This window comes from Pseudomassariella vexata (genome assembly GCF_002105095.1).
Source record: "Pseudomassariella vexata strain CBS 129021 chromosome Unknown BCR38scaffold_11, whole genome shotgun sequence".
In the NCBI taxonomy this organism is placed as follows: domain Eukaryota; kingdom Fungi; phylum Ascomycota; class Sordariomycetes; order Amphisphaeriales; family Pseudomassariaceae; genus Pseudomassariella; species Pseudomassariella vexata.
In genome coordinates this window covers 1,812,571-1,828,862 of record NW_024467966.1, presented here as the reverse complement: position 1 = coordinate 1,828,862, position 16,292 = coordinate 1,812,571, and the positions used below count along the sequence as shown (strand labels likewise).

Here is a 16,292-nt window from a genome sequence, read left to right as displayed (position 1 = left end):
TCCTCCGCCATTGCAGCTCCTTGAATTCATGTTGGACAAAAGCGAACTTAAGCGAGGATTCAGAAGCTCTTGCTGCTCTTTGGACAGATTGCCCTTTTTCGGTGATGCAAGTTGACATGGTGATGAACGACGTGCTACGATGCTTTTCCTTCGACACCAGCAATCCTCTTCGGGTCGACACCATCACCCCATTTTCAACCATAATTCTGACGTGATCCATCGTATCGTAGCAAGTTGTCAGTTAAATTCGAATTATAATTCTAGTGTATCCATCTTTGTGATTCCATGCCAAAGGAATTGGAAGACGCGGAGTTGTTTTCAAACTGCGGTGACTTTCAAGATGGGACTTCCCTGTGGCAATGATTAAGTAGTTTCTCTAAATTGGGCTTAGATCTTATGGTCCTTCAAAAGGGAGCCACCCTCCCACACGTCAGATGTGCTAAGTACACCAGTATTCCCAAGTCTGCGGTTGTCACATATGGAAGAAACGATGCTATGATTAGAGCGGGAATCTAGATTGGATAGGGGAAGAATACGACGGTCAATACTCCCGGGACTTGCTTGTCGTCTAAAATAAGAAACATAAACTAAAATTTACTGCTAGTTGAATACTAGCTAGCCCATTTTGGAATGTACCCCTTCTTGGATGAACCAAGCTCGACTACGCAAGCAAGCTAGTTACCTTTTCACTTTTCACATGAGTTAGTGTACAACCATAGAGCAGCGACAGCAGCTCTGGGTCTCGGTTTGAGCCGAGTGACCTACCCGAATCTTGTACCGGACAGCGCTATTGGAAAGAATCGAGACACAATAACCGTCTGACTCGTTTCTTATATGCGGCCTACGTAAAGTCCACGTCTCGGCCATCCCAAGCCTTGCAGCCGCGGTCACAATTTGAGTTTGCCTTCTTGCCTGGGCACGAGAAACCGCCAATAGCAGTGCGTACGTCGCACGGATGGAAGCCAGGTGACCAAGCAGGATGGTTAGGGGCTAGGCCTAATGTTCTGGATCATGTATTAATGCGTTTCAGGTTGTATGAGGTAATGGAAATGACCGTTGCCCTTCGAAATGTTTCCGTCCATTCCAGCCAAGCACGGGTCCACTTGTCGATTTGGTCCAAGAGGTACAATCGTTGCTCCCCAGAAGAAGTCTGTATAGAGGGCAATAGCTGCGAAAAGATTGATTGTTGATGATTTGTATGTGGAGCTCATAAAAACACAAGAATACCGATCGCCAATATTCGTCTCCAAATCAAATGCAAAAGGCAAAGTAAACTGTGATTTCTGGTACAATAATCAGAAGAACTATATTTATATCCTGAAAAGAACTCGACACAAATCAAAATTGAATAGTTGATACCTCCGAGATGCATTACCTATCTCTATTAACATTTTGCTCGCGCCTAAAGGAAAGTAACTGTTTCGCGCATGGAGTAATAATTTTACAACCATTTTCAGAAATAGTTGAGAAACAAATCCCTCAGATACCAGAGTCCAGCTGTTCATCCTTAATCTTCTGCGACTGCGGATTAAGCCTCCAGTTCTGGCAGACTCTTTCCGTCTCGCTCAAGTCGCCCAAGAAGTTGGGCACGTCGTAAGGACGGACCAAGATCTGTAGTGCAAGACCTAGCATATTTTCCAAAATCAGCAAAACTTTCCCACCGAGAACTAGAGATTCAAGTGGCGATGACGATAAACTTACCAGCGCTGGCGTGCCACGCTATGTGGCAATGTACAAGCCTATTTGGTCTGTTAGAAAGCAAGTCATTCGAGGAGCACAGCATAGAGGGCAATGCGGCACTAACCATGATCCCGGATTGTCCGGTTTGAACGCCATAGCGAGAAATCCGCCCGCGGGGAGCATGGCCACGTCGCGACGGGGTGGGTTGTCGTAGTTGAAGAGCCGGGGGCTCGCGGTCTCGTTCCAGGCTTCAGTGCTCTGGGCTAGGATGACGAAATCGCTGCCGTGGAGGTGAATAGGGTGATTACTTTGTGGACTGGTGTCAGTTCTGTGGTCCATTCTTAGGTGTGGCTGTGAGAACTTACACCTGGGGAACGATCGATGCATCAATGATGAGGTATACGAAACCTCGGTCGTAGTCCTCTGGATATGGGTCAGTTTGTAACAAATCTCATATGATTGTCAGGGAACAAACCTTGGATGACAGTATAGTTGGGGTTTCCAATCGACTCCTCAATGTTCAAAATGGTCGGGTTGCTAAAGTCAAGCCACATGGGCTGAGGACCTAGAACCCAGTGTTTATACGGAGCTCCATTGGGGCCGAGCTCCAAATCAGTCTCATTTTGGTGGAAAACGCGGAATGTGTCGTTAGTGACGTTGTTCTGAGGGTGGAAGTCAACCAACCACGGCACAATGGGGTTAAGCTTCGACGGTTCGACATCCGCGCAAGTGGTATTGATAGGGTTGTCTGGTTGCGTGGTGGGACAGGTGTTGCTGGCTCCATTGTACTTAACCACGGCTGTTCTGTCATCAGGCGTGTTGGTGCCGAAATTGCCACAATTAGTTGCTGGCGTAGTACGCATCCAGAAATCACCATCTGTGTCATTTTTGGCTTCGACGATGACAGAATATCGTTGCCCTTTGCAAATAGTTAGCTATTTGCACAGTAGCACAGCGTTTGATGCTTACCAATTCCAATAAACAGCTGATCAACTACAAATGGTTCGATAGGGACCAAGTCATTGGCAACGACCTTAATCGTGTGGTTGTCAATGGAGAAGATGAAATCCATATCAACACCACCATTAATGAGTTTGAGGAGATGCTTCTTGCCAGGGGTGAAACAAGTCTGGTGGTACGAGCCGGTTGTAACACCAGTCGTTTTGTTGGTGTAGTGGCCCGTTCCATTAACCAGGATGCTGTCTGAGGCGGGCCCAGCACCGAACATTTCGGCTTGGTATGCCACGTAGGATGTGTCGTGTACCCAATCAGTCACCAGTATTGGCCCAAGGTCGATGTCCCAGTCGTCACTGGTGGGACCGTGAATGACGAGCGGTGCAGCCGCGCCATCTGGATACTGAAGAGAGTAGTGACTATGATACCAAGTGTGTCCATACTGCGTGGCATTGAAGATGTATGTAAATGTGTCATCTTGAGTAATAGGGCATTGGGTAATGCCGTTAACGCCGTCCATATCGTTCGAGTTAAGCTGGCGGATTCCATGCCAGTGCACGGTAGTTCCATTCGTACTGATGCGATTGGTGACATGTATGACAAGGGTGTCTCCCCAACATGCCTCAATCGTGGGACCTGGGTAGGTTCCATTGAAGTAGTTGCCAAGAATTTTCTGTACTCCATCAGGTTGAAGCTTGCATAGGTCAGCAGTGTTTTATTCAGTTGGTGACAGGTCACAACTAACAGCAGGGTTCTCATTTACTTCGATCCAGTACTAGAAAAAAGTTAATTGAAGACCAATAGATGGCAGCAAGGTGTCAGACCTCTCTGATGATACCAGGAGGCATATCCTTTTCATCTGTTGCGATGTAAGTTATACGCGAAGACAGTTAGTCAGCAAAAGGAGTGGCATACAATTTGTCCGGACATCATACTGAGAGAACAAAGGTTGAGAAGCAGTCTCGTCTCTAAGCCAGCAACTCCGCGATGACTCAGTGTTGCATGACTTCCAACCCTTTGCTTCTAACTCAGGGTACGAGCAGACGAAGGGTTTAGGGGCGGAACACTGGATCCCTGGGCATGTGCCGACCTCAGAAATCAAGGGGATCTCTGTAGGAGAGATCTGGAATGGCTTCTGTGCATCGCCATAGCCCCATGAGTTTGGGAAAGGGTTCAATTGTGTCACTTGGAGCACAAACTCAACGGTAATTTTGAACCATCCCATGTTGCACGAGATGAAAAGAAATTGATGTCTCGGAAAAATAAGATTAGGCTTGGGCACATATGCTTATAAAGTCCAGCTGAACGCCCCCAGTCTCTGTTGCTCACCGCGGCGGCCGCGTAGACGCCGTTATTCGGTCAAATGAAGAATCCTGCTCGTTACAGTCACGTTTGCGGCATCAAATTAGAACTCTTCATACTTGTGAGAGCAGGCATCAATGGCTTATGGGATCTGCATGGCTAGAGTCAGCACCTCAAATCCCAGCATCAGCACCGATTATCCCGAACGCTCCGCCCCGACAAATCATGCTTTGCATTAACTACATTAGAGAGACATTACCCAGATAGTATCATCGTAAAATTCACTGCCTAATTACAAGAAATCGCTTCGTATTTCTGCTGTCGTAAGTAAAGCATAGCTTACCAAATCTAGTAATGTTGCACAAGGAATGTGACATATCAAGAAAGGTACCAAAATTAGAGTTGCAAGGTGAATACTCCATCACACACACCATCAAAAATTTGATCCGATCGATCCAGAACACGACTTAATGGGGTAACAACCCGCGAACCCGGAAAGTAGGCAGTCAAGCGGCTGGAAATTAGCGATAGATGTCACATGGTGGTCAGCAAATAATGGAACTAAGCATGCAAGCCAGAAACACAGTCATCAAGGATCAGAAAAAGCAGCGTCTTGCAAGGTCCAACCAAATAAAAGAATCTCGGAAATGCTGCCAATGAGACGGCCATCGGGCCGTTAGGATTCAGTCGCTAGGGCTGAGCTGAGCAGCATACATGTCTTTGCTTACGTTTACACAGGCACCCCGTGACTATGGCACTGATTGGGCTAGCTGAACTTTGAGGAGAGGTGACAGGGGAAGGTAAGCGGTTTACCCGATCACACGTAATATGTACGGTTATGATAAGTAACACCGAGAGCCACGGCGATGGTGAGTGGTCGCTATGATTGGACCGACAGGCCGACGTTTTCTATTCACAGGCTGATCAGAGAATTGAGGTCCAGGCAGTTGCATAGTATTGGGATTCTTTCGAAGGCTCAAAAACACTTGAGGATGCTCGTGATGTTCACGGTCGGTAAGATTGAAGAAGAATGCTGCGGAGAAAGATTACATCGTATCTGTGCTTTCGCTTGACGGAGATGGCTTCTTCATATCGAGCCAGCTTAGAACTGTCCTAATACCCATACCCACTATGAGCAGGAAAATGGACAATAATTTTGGTCGGTAGTGAAGATATCTACCCCATCCACCAGGTAGCCACACTCTTAACCCGACATTTCCATTTTGGCACTATTTGATATATCCTCTCTGTAGAAGTCCTTACAGGACATATCTGAAATAAACATTCTCCTTGTCAGTACGGTCTAAGAAAGCAACCCTAGTGCTCTCATCGTTGTCCCCCGCGCCCTCGTCAGACCCTTGCGCCGACTGCTTCATTCTGTTGGCGCGTCGTAGTAACACGTAATATGTGGCAGCAGCACAGATTAGGATCGAGTAGCTGTAAAAGAAGTTAGTTCCGCCAATATATCCGTTCCTTGAATAGAGAAGCGCACACACCATATTATCAGTCCTGTCCATAACTCGGGGTAGTGGGAAGCCCTCGTCTGAGTTCGAATCATCAGGGGCCCGATGATATTACCTGCATACACAGCTTGGTGAGTCTTCGTATCTGAGAGAGTGAATTGGCACTCACCAATGCAATACGCCACGAAGATGGTAGCAGATGCGAAACTCTTCTTCGTATATCCCGCAACATTCGACAATCCAAGACTGATAACCATTGTATTGAACGGGGTGAGAGCGCCACCCATAGTATAGCCTATAATCGGCGCTGCAGCATGATATGCCCAGTTGCTCTTCCAGACAATAACGCAGCTAGCAATGACGACGACACAGCACCCGATCAGAATGAGAATACGGATGTTGGAATATCGAGATGCGAAGAACCCAGCCATTACCGAGGATAGGAAAGAGAAGGCTGCGATGGGGAATTGCAACAAGATGGACTGAAAAGAGGTCCAACCAAAGTTGCGCACAATTAAAGGGCCAAACCCCGTCTGTGCGCCATTTATGGTGAATCCCAATGTCATCATAGTAGCAATGAGCAGATCTTGATGTCGAGGATGCCTTCTTTAATCTGGGACCGCTTGAAGTTGGTGCACCGGACGCCCGTATGGCCGTATTTGAGGCGCTCGAGGGTTACTGCCTTTTCCTCGTCGCTCAGGAACCACGCTGACGCGGGAGAGCTGGGTATATCAAAGCAGAAAAGACCGAATATGAACGTTAGTGTGCCGGCGAGGAGGTAGATATACTGCCAGCTATGGAGGTCTCCGCCTGTGATATGCGCGAAACCGTAGTTGAGGGATCCACCAATGATTGCGAATGGTCCGACGGCTGATACCCACCAGCTCTGCCTAAAGGGCTGTTCCTGCTGGGTGTAGAAGGTCGATATGAGAGTAGAAAAGGCAGTCGGAACAGCGCTTTCAATAAAGCCGAGGACGAACCGCTGTGCGTACAGGCCTTGGTACGAGGTAATAGCGGCCGTGATCATGCATGTTAGGGACCACATACAGACGATGGTTCCTAGGACTCTGCCAGTATCGAATCTCTGTAGAATAAAGGAGATGGGATATACTCCCGCCAGCATTCCAAAGTAGAAGAGTGAGGTTGCCCAGCTGAGTCGTGAGGTGTCCATAATGACCGGATTGATTTGGTCAGGGGTGCTGAGTTCCAAGTCTTCGACCATGCCAAGTATTGCTGCGGAGCCAAGGATTGCCTAAATCTGTTTCACCTAGAGTAACGTCGAAAATTTGGGTGTCGAGGGAAGCTACCTTATCATACCATACCAGTCCATTCTACACGTAGGTACGGTCTATTAGCTATGAGAAGTACAGTTATATGTATAGAATACATACGCCAATAGTAGTAATGGGGATAAAGAACCAGTCAAGCTTCCGCAAAGCACGAGCTGCTACAATTGGGTCGATGTTTTGTCCATTATCGCCAGCCATAGTCATCGTGGCATCTCTTTCGACGTCGACACGCTTCTCTCCAGACTCCGAGATCCCCACGTGGGTCTCGGAGTTGGTCGTGGCGGCATAAATATCCATTTAGGTACTATAGGTATCAGCCAAATAAGTATTCAATATGACGAATAATAGGAAATAGTTGAGATTAGTAGAGGATGAGTATTTGATATCTTATGGGATGATAATGATTCAAATGCGTGTATGAGTCAGACTGGCGAGGGAGCTACAAATAAATACGTCGTTTCTTTCTCATCTCCTATTATATTCACATACGTGACAGGCCCCACGAAATTCACTGCACGGTAGACTTGGAACGATTCAAATATTGTGGAAGACACAATGTCTCAAGTCAGGTCGTACTGGTTCCGTCATAGGAAGTCACAACTCCAACACTATAGGCCAACGAGATGACTATATCCTGCACGAGAGATCAATAAACAATATACTTCCGAGTTTCTGGGCTAGGTATAAATGCACAGTGGTGCATCATCAATTCGCCGTTTAGATAAGTCCCTGGGCGGCGGCTCACAATGCGACCAGTTGAGGTTGCATTATTTGGCCATCATCCATCCCATGGTGTTACAGCTGCAACGCTACCAAATGCTGTGAAATGTAACCATAGGATCATAATAAATGTTCGGAACAACTGAAAATCTGGCCTGTTCATCAGAGTGCCGATCGATCGGATCTGGGTGACCCAGCGGCAACTTGCGCCCTGTCGTATAACCGTCGTGTTGCTAGGACCCTTTGACGGCCTATGGCAGCAGTAGTTCATTTTCTTGGCTACTACAGTTGACTTCAATACAACAGGAGACAGTGCCTACTATCGGGTTTCCCCTTTTGTCTACATACGTCAAGAAAAGAAACATACGGATCAAACGTAAGACTGCAAGGTAATGGAAATTGAAATGCACATCAATGCAGTCAAACCACATAGTCATATCAGGAGTGTTTACAGTTGCTGTTCGCGCTATACATAATGTGCGAGGGACGTAAGGGTACACCTAGACCTAAAGTGTATATCTAAACCCGTCTATCCCCTCTAGTACCACCTTTCCTCTGTCGGCCCTCCGATTCGCCAACGTAAAATATGCCGAAAACGCGGCCACCAATCCAACAATCAAGATGTGTGACCCAATGGAAATCCACACGGCCGTCATATACCGTGGTGCCTCAGTCGACTTCACGATAAAGCTCCCCGCAATCCCACCAGCACCATTCATAGCCGTCACCGCCGCAGCTGTGAAAGCACGCTTCCACTGCCCGGCAATGTTGTTCGCTTGGTATGTACTCAAGGCAGCCCAGTTACTCACATACGCGCCTGTGGCGAGATACGTGCCAATGTATCGAACGGTGACTTGGTCCGTGAAACCAAGCATGCAAAACCCAATGATTAGGCAGATGCAGTTAAAGACAATGACGGGTCCGCGGAGTTGGAAGCGGTCGCCAACGATGGATGAGATGATCACGGGGATGACGGCGTAGTAGTATGGTGGTGCGCTGAGGAGTATGGATTTGTTCTCGCTGAAGCCCATACCGCTTTGTAATATGATTGGGAGGAAGTAGGATAACGAGGTAGAAACCAGGTTCAGTAGAAAAAACATGCAGGCGAAGCCGTATATCTTGGGGTCCTTGGCATGAATGAAGACTTTGGCCCAGGTGAAGGGGTCAGGCATGACATCTTTGCGGTCTCGGTTGATCCTGAATACGGCAAGCTCTTGTTCCTCGGCCTTCAAGAACCAGAGGGAATTTTGGGCATTCTCTGGGAAGTCCACAATCCAGAAGTAGGTGATGACGCCAATCACCATCGAGATCTTATACAGAAGTCAGCCACCGCGATCCATTTAGGCTTTAAAGATGGCCATATATTAATGATTATGTTCAAGAAGAGACCCAGCTTTAACCCGGGAAGTGTATGGGTCGTCTGAAGATGGGCTTGAAACGAAAATAAGTACTCACCAACCCCTGAACGAGAAACATGTATCGCCACCCAGCGATTCCACCCCTACCATCTAACTGATTAAGACCGAAGTTGACAATACTGCCCGTAGCCAGTACAATAACTTCACCACTCTGCAAAAAAGCAAACCGCGTTTGCTGTTCGCTTCGAAGATACCACGTCGAGATCAGATATGTCAAGCCTGGGTAAATCCCACTCATAGCAATACCAAGCAGGACTCTCAACGCAATCATCTGCTTCCAGGTTTGAATAAACGCTGTGCACATGGTAATTAACCCAAACGCAAACGTGATAGTCGTGAACCATACTCGCGGGCCAAACGTGCGCACTGCCAGTGTCGACGGGAGCTGGAAGGCAATGCTGGAGATGGTGAAGATGAAGATGCTGACGCTGTAGCGATTTCCAACGTCTAGGTCGAGATTGGAAAGCATGGATGTTACCGATGCGGAGCTGATCACGCCAGAGTCCAACAGGTTGAGCGAGCAGAGGATGCCGGCGATGGTGCAGAGGCGTAGGTCGATTTTGAGGCAGAGGCGGCGCTCGAGGGTGGTGTTTGTCTCAATGTCATCCGCGGGGAGGCTGTTGCCATTGTCCTGGTCGGAGTCAGGAATGATGGGGAAGATGTCAGTGTTTTTATCTCTTGCTGATGATGATCTTGCAGGGCTTGGGGCGATTTGTGATGCTGGATCCATCGTGCTTCCTCTTCTGCTTGAATTTGGCAACCTGCTAGGTTAGAGACAGCGTAAACTCGCGAAGCCGTGATACCGTGGCAGAGCAAACAGACGGCGTTACGTATTTGGAGACGAAAAAAAAACATTTAGGTTGCATAAGCTGCGGGGATCCCCCCTAGGAGCGTGCGATCAAGATAAGCATTCGGGGGAACCAATCCGCACGATGACCCATCATGTTCGAGAAGGGCCCATGCCTTCATCGGGATGCGGGATGACGGAGACACCATTAGGGTCGCGGATCTACCCGCTGCATACAATAGGAATGTGTCGTCAATAGAACAGGCTTGATTGGATTGTACTTTAACGTACCCCACGGTCCAATTGAACACTTCTTAAGACCTCGTACAATAAGATATAAGTTAATTCAACTGTAATGTAAAAAATTAATTAAAACCACTCGGAGCTATTTTCTCTAGACATTTCTCTACTGTTCTGACAAGTACGCGTATTATGACCGGGCTCTCCGCACGTCCCATAGCGTCGCTGACGTATCTCTGGGCTCCTCGTACGACTACGACTCTAGCGCGATTTATCTTGTAACTATCCGTTAACTAGCTTCTGAGGCTATAGATCTTCTCTAGCTTGTATACGAAGTGATCCTCTACCTGTAAACGTTTTTTTTCGCACGATGCCGCCGGCTAAGTGTCTTATTTGCCTTTCGAAGCGCGGCGTTCTCACCCTCTAAAAGAGCAAGCCGGTGTATAACCTGCGTCGTACCCTTTGCAAACTGGTTAAGTGTAATAAGTTTAGTTATCGGAGAGCTATTTTATTATTTTATTATTAAATACGCCGTAGGCTCGAAGCCCCCGGTACCTCTACTAGTACTCCCGTATGTCAAACCGTGCCCTAATGGCTGGACTAAATACATACGCTGCGTCGTCGGTTCGCCCTATTGGCGACTGCGTTGCGTTCACTACCATACTACGTTGGTTCTCAACCTACCAACAAAGTCCCCCCTGAGAAGATCGATGCTATCTGGGCCTTGAAGCTGTCCGACCCGTCCCTAGCAGCCATCTTACAATAGTCCCACTAACTACTGGTTCTCCTGTTGCCGTTGCGAGGTCTCTGCGAGAGTATAGTGGCCGTGGTGCGATGGCGGCCCGTAATCGTTCCCTCGGTCCTTCCAACAGCCCGCAAAAGAGGATTACGTGCTCTGCCGTCTCAGGGGCATCGCCACAGCGGCATAGCGGCGAGTACACGCCAAAAGCCCCTGTCTTGAATAAGAAGGCTGCTAGTCCTATTTTTTCCGTCCTGATCTGGCACAGCGTAGACGCCTCCAGTCGGTTCAGGCCTAAATACTTGCCCCCTTTCGGTATCTGCATCGAAGGGCCCTCCGGTTCCTCAGCGATAGCGCGTCGCTGGCGATCGTGATGCTCTGCTCCGGTGAGCCATCTCTTCCTCCAGTGGTCGAGGAGGGCAGCCGGGACCTCCTTTTCCTCACTCATCCACTCGGAGCCCCGGGCCTCCTTCTCCATAGTGTACCCTGCCGGTCGGAGTAGCTGCGACGCCTGCTTCCTCTTCGCCGGCCTATCCTGCCGGAGTATATGTGACGCTTTAGCGCTCGCGCTGCGGAGCAGATTTCTCTTCCCGCTAAGTCGTAGCCGTTCTTCAAACTTAGCAGCCCGGGCACTAAGATAGAGGTCTAGTGGCGGGATTGCTGCTTCTGCTTCCAGGTGGCGAACCGGCGTCGCTTTGTGGGCGCCACAGACTACCCGGAGGCACTCGTTCTGTATCCCCATCAGGCTCTTAGCTGGCCCTGCCGGTTCCTCACTTATAGTATGCCACGCAGTCGCCCCAAAGGCGATCGCGCTACGGATAACCACCGTATATAACAGCCTCGCCCGTATAAGATCGCAGCCCCACGACATATTGACTAGCTTTGTCAGGGCTAGCTTTTGAGTTGCCATTTTTGTTTTAACACGCTCAACATGGGCGTGCCACGTCAGTTTGCGGTCGAACCAGACTCCTAGGAACCTGGCTGAGACTACCGGCGACACTGTGGCGTCCCCAAGGCGAATACTTTGCGGCAAGGGCTCTCGGGCCCTAGTAAAGTGCATTAGCTCACTCTTGTCAGGAGCGAACTCCATCCCGTGCCTCACTGCCCACCGCTGACACGTAGCCCATGCGCTCTCCAACCGGCGGCAGGTCGTGTCTGGATCGGTGCCGACGCTTAGCAGGTTCGTGTCGTCCGCGAACCCGACTACTAAAAGTAGTGGATGCTGCTCCGCTAGCTCCTCGTACAGCGTTGAAATGTATAATATAAACAGTATCGGGGATAGCGGTGACCCCTGGGGGACGCCAGCTCGTAGGGGGATTGGCTCTGACTCCTTGCCATCGAACCGGAGGCGTACCGTTCTATCCTCCACGAAGCTGCGTACCCACTCCTGAACCCACTCCGGGTAGCCTTTCCGGGCTAATATGGAAATCAGCCGTCTGTAATTGACCGTATCGAATGCCCCCTTGATGTCTAGCTGTAGCAGCGAGGCGATGCCCCCGCGTCTCCACGCCGTATAGACCACGTCCTCAACTATACGTATTGCCAGTTCGGTGGACCTCCCAGCGCGGTTACCCATTTGGCCGTTTGGTAGTAGGCCGGCCGCCTCAGCTACTTTGGTGATACGCTGGCTCATCGCCGTCTCTATTACCTTCCCTACCGTGCTAAGCAGGGCAATGGGGCGCCAGCCGCCAGGGGTCTGCTTCTGAGCTGTCGTTTTATTAGGCTTAGGGATAATAACCACCCTCGCTGAGCGGAAGCGCTCCGGGTAGTACCCCAGCCTAAAGCTAGCTGTTGCCAGATCCGCTAGGATCTCCCATAGGGGTTCACCGCAGGCCTTTAGCAGGCCAGTGGGGATCAGGTCGTCGCCGGGAGCCTTCCGAGCAGCCGTTCCTTTGATGATAGACTCGATATCCATTGTGGTCACCTCCCTAGGGACGTTCAGCTCTGGTCTCGTCTGTAATAGGCCGCGATCGAGGTCCGATAGATCTATATACGGGTCTGGGAAGAACCTCTCAGCTAGTAATTTTGCCTTCTCATCATGTGTACGTGCTGTAAGCGTGTCGCCGGCGTCCCTCCGGAGATCTGGCAAGCCGTGGGCCTCAGGGGGGGCCCAGCTCCGTAGCCTAGCCCACCTCTGCAGTGCCCACAGGCTTTTGTGATCCTTCGCCGTCCCCTCGAGCTTCTCGTGCCAGCTACGCGTCTGCGCTTCGCTGATTTCGAGCCGTTGTTTTTGGCCGGCTCAGAGCTATTTTAATATGGTACAACTCGGTTTTTCACGTATTCGGTCTAGTATTATGCCTTAATTAGGTTGTTTAGGGTCTTCGACTCCTAGTGGGAAGGTGCAAGTGTCACAGCGCTGGCGATTACAGAGCCACATAGCGCTGTATATAGCAGTTAGTGGGACCAAATGTCAGTAACACTGACATTTCTAGATCTTTTGGTCTATTGGCCTAGGGGCTTGGTCCTCCTCTTGTGACAGCAAGGTGCGTGTTAGCGCAGTAGGTTAATTCGGCTTCGTCGATGTCGACTATAAAGACGCGTTGGTTGGTGGTGTAACGGGGTAAGGCCGGACGTCAGGAAAATAGGTGACGGGAGCCAGGGAGGACTCCCCTGTCTTCCACACTTCTTAAGGGACACGGAGATGACAGACGACTTTCAACAAATCATCATCTTCTTTTTATCATCTTATTCAATCAACTTGACTTTTGTTTTCGATTCTAGTTAGCGAGCTCTTCAATTATGCTGTTCATTCCTACGTGCACTTATACACTACTTTCGAAATCCTATTATTCTGCCCTCATACTAGCCTTGATAATGACAGAGGATTGTATCTTGCTCTGATCAGAGCAATCTAGTGCTAGTGAGAGCTTCAATTAGACTTCCAGAGCCAGACGTCTTGTTCTGAGAATCATTCCGACGAGAGTCTCAGAGGCACATCCGACCAACTCGCGCACTAGACGTATAAGAGCTTCACTCTTATAACCAGTACCACGATCTTCGTCTGATAAGACCACCAGATGGGATCTGTTGGTACTGGAGCCGTCTGTTCAGTGTGTTAGGTGATAGGTATATGTCAGAGAACAGAATGCCATAGGCACCAGTGGGTGTCAGGACACTGAACGCAGGACACCGGCGGGCCGCCGGAGGGGTGTTTCGGACAAAAGACTCCCGAATCATGATTACAATCTATGTGAAGCGTTGGGATGACGAGAGTCAAGATCCTTGGCATCGCCGACCCTGCTGTTATGCCGGGTCCAAGCGGCGGCCTAGCTATCTATATAAGGACCATCTCGAAGTAGGATAGGGAAGGAGTTGTCAGAGCCACAAGTGTCATCCGAGGCGGGCCGGCTTCCACCAGGTAGGAAGCCGTTTGTGGCGGCTAGAGAGCCGCTTGTGGCGAATGAGAGCCGTTGAAGCCGTTTGCAGCGGATAGGGAATCGCTTGGTTGCAGATAAGGAGCCGCTGTCCAAGATATTGGCCGAAGTCGGAGGAACACAGACATACGGAAGCAAACATCCAGAATCCAAGAGAGAACCTCGGCTGGCGATAAGTAAGGAGTCGAGACGGAGGAAGATAGAGAGGGCAGAGATCAATGCATCACCGTGGGCACCCCTACCTGAGACCGCCAGTGACCACCCGGTGCTACGTAGGAGGGACGCCCGTTACTCCCCATCACTCTGTACTATTGCCTTCGGCCTAGCCGTACCCTGACAGTATATCCTACTGACCGCCTGACCCAGTTTCAGTGGGAAGAGAGAGCAGGTAGCGGGCGGTAACGCGACCGATACCCCGACTAGGGCTGGTGATGAGGATGCTCTTGGACATGATCAGGGATGTTTTGAAGATGGGGATCCGAGTTCAAAAAGGACATATGAACGAGAGCGATCAAAATGGAGATGTATAATCTCGGTTCACTTTCGTGAATTTCTGGATGGGTACATTGAACGTTCTGTGGCATTTTACTTCGTCATAACTTCACCCTTTAATGAGATTCACCGGACCAGGGCTCCTTCCCGGTGAAACGTTGACTCGAGGACAACTCTTGGCAATATCAGATGCAATTACGAATCCTCATTGGACCAGATCTAGTCTTTATCACCAGGAACGGTTTATTCGTGAAACTACAGGTGAGGCCCAGACGTGTGTGTGAAATTCCTATGCCAGGGCATACGCACTCTTAATAATCTTCGAACGAATTAGTGTAAGGACAACGTCTCATTCCAAGTCATTGGAAGCGAAGACCATGCAGGCAACGAGAACATTATGTCTTTCAATGGTGCCTAAACATCACTGCAAGTATGGATTGGTTCAATCTGAGTCTGTAGCTCATTCCTCGGAAAGGTGTGAAGACGCTGTGCTCCATACTGGCATCGTTGGTAGTGGCTGCTTCAGTAAGTTCAGCTCCCGTCGCTAAAACCAAGACTACAAGTAAGAAGCTTGCAAACGGAGAACGAATATATAATACAGAAGGTTAAGGAGTGCACCATGACACGGGCTACGGTTAATTATTCATGAAGTGAGAGCTCAGCCTTGCTTGTCCCAGAGAGCGGGTAAATACATAGCTCAACTTTAGATAAGGCCCTGATAGAGCACGAATAAACATCTATTCAATTATAAGTATTTATTTGTCTGCATTTTAACTATTCCACCACCGTCAAGGTATTTTATTTAGTTCGTGCTACTAAGACAGAATAAATACATTTGATACGTGACCCCATGGGGGGTTACCCTACAGCGATAGATAAGATCGATAAGATAAGATAAGAGCTATAGAAGAGCTCTGCCAGGCCAGAATAGCTGACCTGGCCATCCTTTCCCAATACAACAATTCACACCCCATATGCACTCGCATCAACATTATAGCATTGTCAAGTTCCCGTCCCACAGGATTACCTGTTCTGCAGAAGCACATGCCAAAAGGAATAGCCGTAGGTAGTAACGGGACGAGTTGATCAGCCGGTTGAAAGTACTTCTAATTTCTCCAGAATGCATCACTCTTTATCTCACAGAAAGATGCTACATGTTAGTCCCACGAGGGGCAACGAGCCGCGTCTATTAGGTCTGATTTAAAGTGACAGGAAGTTCTAGTCAAATCTCATTGCTCTTGCAGTATGGCAACTGGTCGCAACTCAGTTTCTACTAGAATAGTGCATTAAGGCGTGGACTTCCAATAGAGGTAGCCCTCCGCTGAAGCGGCCATGTTGCTTCTCATTGATAATTTTAATGTGATCGGCCTAAGTTGCTAAAGCTGGAAGCTCGAGACCTACAACGATGGAAACGCTTTCAGGCATTATAAATTATTACATATGATCGATTTAACTCAGCTCACTTCATTCGTGACGCTCTTTTACTACTCATCAACAGACCCTTGACTCGAGCGCCTCAAGCTTAACACCGACTTGACATGATTCTGGATCAATAAAGTCCAAGATGAAGAGAGTATATGTTTTTATGATTTCGAAAATCCGGGTTGAAGCTGTAGAGGCTGGAGGTCATAAGTGAGTCGGGGTATGGATACGGTACAACAGGATATGAAAAAAGGTGGTCAGGGTATTTCGTTAAGTAGGATGACGTAACCAAAAGCGAAAGATGTAAATGATCCTGTCATTTGTAAACACTGCGGCAAGGGAAATTATATCACAGGATGCCTCCATCGTTCTGTTGAGTTTTATTATATAGGACGACGATTCTCATAACTCA

The 16,292-nt window shown here is 48.9% G+C and overlaps 3 protein-coding genes across 3 annotated transcripts; all 3 read right to left on the bottom strand.

The window, feature by feature from the left end:
- Window positions 1-1,658: 1,658 nt before the first annotated feature.
- BCR38DRAFT_49996 (Cupredoxin) lies at window positions 1,659-4,057 on the bottom strand. The gene is made up of 7 exons (XM_040864807.1): window positions 3,550-4,057; window positions 3,459-3,493; window positions 3,380-3,409; window positions 2,650-3,328; window positions 2,156-2,599; window positions 2,046-2,103; window positions 1,659-1,987 (listed from the first exon to the last, which is right to left on the bottom strand). The coding sequence occupies exons 1-7, from the start codon at window positions 3,857-3,859 to the stop codon at window positions 1,720-1,722; spliced, it is 1,824 nt and encodes a 607-aa protein (XP_040713201.1). The 5' UTR covers window positions 3,860-4,057; the 3' UTR covers window positions 1,659-1,719.
- A 793-nt stretch (window positions 4,058-4,850) lies between these two features.
- On the bottom strand, window positions 4,851-6,892 carry BCR38DRAFT_497113 (major facilitator superfamily domain-containing protein; the record flags this gene model as incomplete). The annotated part of the gene is made up of 6 exons (XM_040864764.1): window positions 4,851-5,373; window positions 5,433-5,514; window positions 5,569-5,932; window positions 6,043-6,651; window positions 6,707-6,730; window positions 6,791-6,892. The coding sequence occupies 6 exons, from the start codon at window positions 6,890-6,892 to the stop codon at window positions 5,196-5,198; spliced, it is 1,359 nt and encodes a 452-aa protein (XP_040713200.1). The 3' UTR covers window positions 4,851-5,195.
- Window positions 6,893-7,815: 923 nt separating this feature from the next.
- BCR38DRAFT_49934 (major facilitator superfamily domain-containing protein) lies at window positions 7,816-9,686 on the bottom strand. Its single transcript, XM_040864798.1, has 2 exons — window positions 8,864-9,686; window positions 7,816-8,718 (listed from the first exon to the last, which is right to left on the bottom strand). The coding sequence occupies exons 1-2, from the start codon at window positions 9,554-9,556 to the stop codon at window positions 7,915-7,917; spliced, it is 1,497 nt and encodes a 498-aa protein (XP_040713199.1). The 5' UTR covers window positions 9,557-9,686; the 3' UTR covers window positions 7,816-7,914.
- Window positions 9,687-16,292: the final 6,606 nt, after the last annotated feature.